This window comes from Hibiscus syriacus, unplaced genomic scaffold (genome assembly GCF_006381635.1).
Source record: "Hibiscus syriacus cultivar Baekdansim isolate YM2019G1 unplaced genomic scaffold, ASM638163v2 tig00003041_pilon, whole genome shotgun sequence".
NCBI lineage: Eukaryota > Viridiplantae > Streptophyta > Magnoliopsida > Malvales > Malvaceae > Hibiscus > Hibiscus syriacus.
Window position 1 is genome coordinate 386,110 of NW_024061960.1, and position 8,553 is coordinate 394,662.

The 8,553-nt window shown below is 31.6% G+C and overlaps 1 protein-coding gene across 1 annotated transcript; it reads left to right on the top strand.

Moving 5' to 3' along the window:
* The first annotated feature begins 1,294 nt into the window (after positions 1 to 1,294).
* Positions 1,295 to 7,684, top strand: LOC120167582. Its single transcript, XM_039176558.1, has 10 exons — positions 1,295 to 1,524; positions 1,964 to 2,182; positions 2,408 to 2,636; positions 3,148 to 3,317; positions 4,463 to 4,683; positions 4,851 to 5,028; positions 5,193 to 5,772; positions 6,029 to 6,141; positions 6,961 to 7,204; positions 7,335 to 7,684. Exons 2-10 carry the CDS (start codon positions 2,019 to 2,021, stop codon positions 7,560 to 7,562), a joined length of 2,127 nt encoding a protein of 708 aa, XP_039032489.1. The 5' UTR covers positions 1,295 to 1,524; positions 1,964 to 2,018; the 3' UTR covers positions 7,563 to 7,684.
* Positions 7,685 to 8,553: the final 869 nt, after the last annotated feature.

An 8,553-nucleotide genomic window follows, 5' to 3' on the forward strand; every position in this document is an offset into this window, starting at 1 on the left:
AAGTGTTAAAGCGGGAAAAGTCTTTCAACATAAGAACTTAGGTTGAGTGTGATCGAAAATATGACATTATTTATAATATTTTGTGCTACAACCATTAAAAAGTAAAAGATAAAAGTAGTAGGACCGATACTATTATTAAAAAATGAAATAAGTATCGATACTTGTGTGAAATAAGTATAGAACTATATTTAACATTTTAGGTTGCAACATCATAAATACAATCATGAAATATAGTTAATCTGGAACACTTAAACACAAAATCTCATCATTTTCTTTCTTAATCTCCCGAAACCTCATAGCTAAAAATTTTATATTTCTTACCAGTTGATGATTACAAGTTTTACATTGGGCAAACATTGAACCATTTATATTTTAAATTCTAAAAAAAAACAAACTACAAATAAAGTATCAAACTTCAAAGCCTATGTTTCGATACTTCGAACTTTGAAATATTATTTAATAAATTAATATTATAAGTATCGATACACATAACATAATTATTGATACTTGATATTTCGAAATTATTTTGAAATTAAACTTTCATAAAAGTATCGAACATTATAGCATAAATTTCAATAGTTAGTATATCAAAGTTATTATGAAATTAAAGCTTTATACAAGTATCAGACATCAGAGTATAAGTGTCAATATTTTTTATTTTGATATTATTTTAAAATTAAAGTTTCATATAAGTAATGATGTTGCGTTGCAAATGTTTCCATTCAATTAAGTTTAACTTAATAAACGAATGGATTTAACATTTTATGTTACAAATGATTTTTTTTATCACCTACTATAAATATTTTAGTTATAACGTTTGTAATTTTGCGAAGAGAAATTAAAATGATTAATTACATACAAACATGACACGGGGTGAAAGTTTGGTGTAATTGGTTGTTTTGATGCTTGATCTTACACCAAACTTCCACCTTCATGCCATGTTCATATGTAATATTACCGTTAAGTTTATCGATGAGTATCAAAACTAAACTTAAACAAAACGTTAAGTATAATTTTAAGAAAATATAAAATTTAGGTATTAATAAAAAAAATAAAAAAATAATTTAGATATTAAATTTATAATTTACCTAAAAGTAAGAGTCAAAATGTAGCAAATCATATTACAAGCCACGTTCTGGCTCCTGCTAAGTTTGATCTCTTCGGATCACTGTCCAGCACAACAAAGCCACCGCTAAGCTAAGATTATACAAGTTTCTTAACTCTACTTCCAGCTTTAAATTTCACTGTACACACCTCTCCCTATTTTTTTTGGCATATTTACCCCTCTTTTATTTAAGATCCCTTAAAAAAGATAATGAATTTTCTCCAAAAAGAAGATTTTTTTAGAACTCTTGTTTAGTGAGGTAATCTTATAAATCTTGCTTTTTGTAGAAATGGGTTGATGGCTAATTGTTCAAAGAAGGTAATCTGAGATGGGTGTTCTTTGAATGCAGGAATCAGCAAACATATTCTTGTGAACTTGATTGGGGTTGTGGAAGGATTGAGACTTCACAATCTCTTTAGGTAAATGCTTTCTTTTTGCTTTCCCATTTGTTGGTTCGTATATATTAGGTTGTCAATGTAATCCAATACGTTTGTTCTGGGGTACACTAAAATAATAATAATAATAAATAAATAAAAAGAACGGGTTTTTTATAGGTCTTAGATAAAGATGTGGAGATTGAGTTTTATTAGCTTATATCCTTAGTTGGATTTATAATAAAGAGTGGACTCGTTAGAAAATGTTTGTAATTCGTTCTCTCTTTGATTCTTTGAAGATTTTGGTTGCCACTTAAAATTGATGTACATTGTATTACTAGGTTTATACGAATCATAAATAAGGTTTTGCTTATGCTAGTTGGATGCATTGAAAAATGGCTAAACTTTAAAGGTTTATTGAAGAAATCTTGATGTTTGAACTTATACACTGGTATTAGAAATCTCACAGTGGATTTCGTTTCAGTGGGTATGAATTGAAGGAAACCTTAGAAATTGCGGAGGCAAGAAAAAGTAAAAATATGCTCGAAGCTTTGGTAAGAGAAGGATCATTCAAATGGCTACTTAGCAAGCGAAGCTCCTTTGCAGAGGAAGTGGAGGATCTGCAGAACTCTCCATCTGCTGGAAGGAATTGGATACCTGAGCTCTCTCCGGTTGCAAATATCATTGTGCACCGCTGCTCAAAGTAGGTTTCTTTTGCTTCTATTTTGCTATTGCTGCCTGCATGTTACAACTTACAAGCACGTGAATTCTTTTTGCAACTTGTTCCGTAATCTGTTTAGAAGTTGTTTTGTTAAACTAGGCTTTCATTTGCTTCTAATTCAATCTAGATGCAAATAAGAATAGTGCAAATTAAATTTTGATTTCATTTTATATTTTCCTTATGGATAACAAAAACATAATGATGCAGAATCCTGGAAACCTCTTCAAATGAGCTTCTAGAACGCTTCAATGCTGAGGCGTCTGATTCTATAAAGTCACAGCATGCGAGGAATTTTTTGGAATACTGTTGTTTCAGGGCTCTTGGTCTTCCTACTCAAGTAATGGGTCATCTGGCTGATAAAAAGTTTCGACGTCTTACATTTGACATGATGGTTGCTTGGGAAGCCCCAGCAGCTGCCGGCCAATATCCAGTTGATGTAAGTTACATATTTCAGGTCTTCTTTATTCTTTTCTATTTTTTGAAGGGGAGGGAGAATATGTTTTCAATCATCTCGTAAGCCTTCTGTCATGTATATTGTCACATGTCCAACACTTTGACAGTAAATTCCCTGGCAGAAGTCTCCATGCTTCATAGAATGTACCATATGTGTTGACATTACATGACACAGATATGAGTGTGGAATGCGAGTTGAAACTCTATAGTACTAATATATTTTTAAGACATTTTAGAATAATATATCCTGTATTTATATCTTATTTCCATCACTTTTTAGATGACTCCAGATGCCCAAAACTTTAAGGAAATTATGGCTCTGGTCTTTAGATACACAGGACTCCCAAATCTAAGTTCATGTTATGTAAAATTTTTGAACACATTTGAACCGCCTTCATTCGCTTGGCTAATTGATTTTCTTGTTCCATCTATTGTCCAATAAACCTTAGATTTGATGCTGAAACTGTTTATGATAATTTTGTCTTTGCTTGCAGTTAGATGATGATCTCTCAGTTGGGGTGGAAGCCTTCACTAGAATAGCACCAGCAGTTCCAATCATTGCCAATGTGGTTATTTGTGAAAATCTTTTCAATGTTCTTACATCCTCAACAGCTGGTCGACTTCATTTCTCTGTCTATGATAAGTACCTAAGTGGACTAGAAAGGTAAGGGCCTTTACTGTGTGAATTGTCTGTTTTAGTCCAATTATGTGTTTCTACTGTAAAGTTTCACTGTTCAAATGAAAGTTCTCTCCTTAGCTCATATCCCTTAAAGGCTTAAATAACTTAACAATCTAGAGGGATATATATATGAGGATATATATCCAACCTAGAGGGACCACATAAAAAGGGTTTGAATTGATATTCATTTAAAGTACAGTTTGTACAGTAAAGCTACAGGAATAAGTGCAGAATATTTTGCAAGGAAATTGCAGATTTTTGAAGGGAGTTGAAAATTATATGTGATTTCTCAATTGTTCTAAGATGCACTAACCAAAAAGATTGATTTGGTGTAAAATCAAGTCTAGTTCACACTAAACTTTTAGGGCATTTGGAATTGCAAAGTGAGAAACTTCATTGACAGTTTTCTAGTCCTAAATCATGCAGGTCAATATTACAGATGGGGAGGGACATTTATTTTTCGCTATCAAAATGACCTCTCTTTAAGGTTAGAGGCTAGGAAATGTGAATTATTACTGATAAAGAATACAAACTTGGGTTGAACTTAAAGTTCAAGTGCCTTAGTATATACTTGGTTAAAATGGTATGCTTCAGTACATGATAGTCAAGGTGGTGTGCTGTGTCATTTCTCCATAAATTACCTGGTTAATCTCTTTCTTAGGGCTTTTTAATGAATAAAATTGAGGGATAATCTGCTGGCCTATCATGACTTTTTGGTTACAATTCACCTCAATATAATTGAAGCTCTAATGTCAAGTTTGAGGGGTTCTATAATACTTGTTATGCTGTCTTAAGTATTTGATATTTTATTGATTGAAACGAACCTTAAATTTAGGATTGTGCTATAAAACCTTATCATTTGCCTTTTCACGTGATGCTGCTATTAAAAAATTGAAACACATAGGGCTATGAATAACTTGGCCTCTATACCATTCTAAAGTTCGACCAAAACCAATTGGTAGTAGTATGTCAGTTATATGATATGCAAATTTCTCAGAACCATAATATAATTTTCTTACCCTGTATTATCTATTGATCATCTTGTTTGTTCGGTTGCTCACTACACCTCTCTTCAGTTTTTAGTTTTTAGTTTGTCCGCGGAAGTTTTGTAGTACATCGGAAGCTTAGTAATTTGTGGTAGGATCTCTATTTAGTAGGTTTGCAAATCTAAATATGGTATGGTTATGGTATTCTAAAATTTATTCTATAGTGATAAAAAGGATGAAGACCCAAACAAAGTCCTCTCTTCTGTCTGCTATTCGAGTTTCAAGAGGAGAAAAGATACTTGAGGTGGATGGGACAGTCACTACTCAACCGGTTCTTGAACATGTTGGAGTGTCAACATGGCCAGGTAAGTTGATTGGATAGCAAGCATTGTATTTAATAGAATACAATATCTTTGTTCATTGGTGATAGTCATTTCTGAAACAATACTTTTTCCTTTCCTCATTTTCTTTGATTCTCTTACTTTATTTTTTTCAATTTGCCTGCTTTGAGGTTGTTCTTGCATGTTTGCAGGTCGATTAATACTGACTGATCAAGCATTGTACTTTGAAGCCCTTAAAGTTGTATCTTATGACAAACCTAAAAGATATGATCTGTCAAATGATCTAAAACAAATTGTTAAACCTGAGTTGACTGGACCATGGGGTACTCGGCTTTTTGACAAGGCAGTGTTGTACAAATCAATTTCCTTGTAAGGCATGGTGCAGATTTATTTATTTATTTATTCCTTGTAACTCTGTCCAACAGATTATGTGATCTTTTGGTGTTAAATCAATCTTGAATTTTATATCTTAACATAATGCTTGTCCAAGGATATAATTTATTGATCGATTGTTCACTGTGTTTCTCTTTTAGATCTGAACCAGTTGTTATAGAGTTTCCTGAGCTTAAAGGGCACACTCGGCGTGACTACTGGCTAGCAATAATCCGGGAAATTTTATATGTTCACAAATTTATAAACAAGTACCATATAAAGGGAGTTGAAAAGGATGATGCACTTTCGAAAGCTATTCTTGGAATTTTACGTGTGCAAGCCATTCAAGAAATTAGTTCCTCAAACTCTGTACAGTTTGAGTCTCTTCTCATGTTTAACCTTTGTGATCAATTACCTGGGGGAGATTTGATACTGGAGACTCTAGCAAAAATCTCAAATTCTAGAAAATTAGAACGGGGTAATAATAAAGTGGCTGGAGGTGGCATGTACTCAATCTCAGCCTTGGCAATGGTTTCAAACTTGGGTTTTGTGTTTGGTTCAAGTTCCAGTAGTCCAAGTGAGGATGAACTTCTTGTTGGTGAAGTAGTTGTGGGGGAGATGAGTTTATTGGAGAGAACAGTTAAAGAATCTAGTGACAACTATAAAAAGGTGGTGCAAGCACAAGAAACAGTCGATGGGGTTAAAGTAGATGGTATTGACACCAATTTAGCTGTTATGAAGGTATTTGCTTTAGTACTTGCAAAATTTCAAACCTTGTTCCTTTTCATTAGTCAACTGCATATAAGTTTGATTTACTGTCCTTATTTATTGAATTTTGAGTCCCAAGTAAAATGTAGTTGGAGGAGGTCATAAATTCATCATGTGTGCATATGTCTGTTAGTGATGCCATGAAATATAAAATCCAGTGTTTAGTTGGCAAAGTGATAAACTTGAACTGCAATTTTATTTTATTTTTTGCACTCTTTTCTACTTGCAGGAGTTGCTATTTCCAGTGACAGAAGTTGGGAAACTGCTTCTTTCTCTGTTATATTGGGATGATCCTCCAAAGTCATTAATGTTTTGTTTGCTTTTCACGTTCATAATTTTCAGGTAAGGTAAATTGAATAAAACCGTTTTATTATTTTTATTATTAATTGTTCCATGAGCACATGTAGCACATGTGTAGATTTTATGTATGGTAAACATCCAAATTTTATTTTTTGGGATGTATGCTGTTTAAGGCTTAAAATCATCAACTTTGGTCCATTTTTTAGAAAATATTTTGGGTATTTATGTCCTTGTTTCTTCCCTGACATTTTTTTCCTATACTTGCACCTTTTGGAATGCATGCTTTTCTCCATAATGCCTTTAATGATTGGTTTTTTCCATCTGCATTTTTTTATTAACAATCCGTAGATAAGCTGGTGTAGTTCCAATGGCATATAGAAGTCAATGTAAGTAATTTGGTTCCTAAATTTCTTAGCTTATATACTCTTCTGAGTTGGGGAAATGTCTTAGACATGATTACAATGATTGACGGGTTTGTGTGAAAGAATACCAAACTAAAGTAGGAAAAGTAAATCCCTGCTCTACCATAAGGGAAAGGTTCATAATCTAGCACTTCCATGTATACCTATTGTAGAATGGGACTGTCAACTTTCAGGTTCATTTCGAATGCACCTTCACCTGGAATGCGCATATTCTAAATGCGCCACATGGCTTCTTTTTTTTATCTATCTGAAGATAAATAACCTGAGTTAAGCTGCAGTAGTTCTACTGATATCTAAGAGTCAAGTTTTATAAATGTTTGATCAAATACTGTTAACAAGTCAAAAGAAAATATTAGGTTGATCTAATAGAAAACATTTTACCATCACTCTAGAGTCTCTTTGCATGATCTCAATGGCAGTCTTTTGTTGTCCATTTCAGGGGATGGTTGGCTTATGCCTTTGCATTGATGGCATTGTTTTTCGCCATCTTTATGGTTCTTACGCGACTTTTCAATCAAGGCAGGCCCGTGGATGAAATTAAGGTAATAGCACCTCCACCTATGAACACAATGGAGCAGCTTTTGGCTGTTCAGAACGCGATATCTCAAGTTGAACAGCTTATCCAAGATGGAAACGTAGCGCTTCTCAAGTTTCGGGCCCTGTTGCTATCCATTTTCCCAAAGGTTCTACCCTGTCCTTTTCACCATAGTAGAATCTGTCAGTTTATATTTCATATTTTTCAACTTCCATAATCATATAAAACTGATTTTTATTGTAGTCTGCCTTACTTTGGCTATGATGTTAATTTACTAGGCAAGCGAGAAGTTTGCGGCCACTCTTCTGTTTGCAGCTTTGATACTGGCTTTAGTGCCAGGAAAGTACATGTTGCTCCTGGTATTTTTGGAGACATTTACGAGATATTCGCTGCCGAGGAAAGCAAACACGGAAAGATGGATGAGGAGATTGAGAGAGTGGTGGTTAAGCATCCCAGCAGCTCCGGTGGTGCTTGAAATAGAAAAGGAAGATAAGAAGAGAAAGTGATAGTATGTTAATTTTGTTGGTTGTTTTTTTAGTTTTAACTGTACAAAAGTTTAGCTCGTGTATGTAAAGTAATGATAATATATAACATTACAGAGCTCTAGAAAGTTTAGAGCTCACAAAATTTAAAAAGATTAAACACCAGAAAAGAGAAGAATGAGAAGAAAAGAGAAATGCCGAATGTACTGGATACGTGTCAATATTTTTGGTTGTGGAGTATTTTGTTCTTAGGGTTTGTTTACTGAACGTTTTTCAGAAAACTTTTCGGATAATATTTTTCGATTATATTTTTTGAAAAACATTTTTTAGAAAATGTTTTATAATGTTTGGAATATATTATTTATACTTTTTTTACTAGTTGATTAGTTGATGAATTTTTTGAAAAATATTTATTATAAATATTAAATATAATATATAATATTATTTATCATAAAATTTAATATTATTATTTTTAAAATATTAAAATAATTTATTTATTATTAAAATATTTTTTTATAATTTTATTAATAAAAATATTAATATTGATTTATTTTATTGAAATAAAAGTATTATAAATTATTTTAATTATTTATTAAAGTAATAGTGTTATATTATATTATATTTTAAAAATATTATATCTTATATTATTATAATATAATTGATTATTTTATTATTATATTAAAATATTATATTATATTATATTATTAGAAATATTAATAAATATATTTTAAATATTTTAATAATTAATATTTTGATTAAAATGATATTAAAATATTTTATTAATGATAAATTTATAAAATAAAATTATTTTGAGTATTTATTCTTTGAAGTGTAAAGTTTGAAAAAATTATTTAGGAAAATTAGAAGGTAAGTCACTTTTTAGAAAACATAAAGGAGATTTTGTTGATCAGTAAAATGTTTTACGTTGATCAGGAAAATGTTTTACATTGATCAACCGGTTTTCCTTCGATTAAACACTGAAAAATGAGGAAAATATTTTTCTTAAAATGTTTTA

Coding starts and splice junctions, on each gene's coding strand:
- LOC120167582 (XM_039176558.1), top strand. CDS start 2,019: ATGCTCGAAGCTTTGGTAAGAGAAGGATCATTCAAATGGCTACTTAGC. Junction 5,029..5,192: donor TTGTACAAATCAATTTCCTT/GTAAGGCATGGT, acceptor TTTCTCTTTTAG/ATCTGAACCAGTTGTTATAG. Junction 5,773..6,028: donor CCAATTTAGCTGTTATGAAG/GTATTTGCTTTA, acceptor TTCTACTTGCAG/GAGTTGCTATTTCCAGTGAC.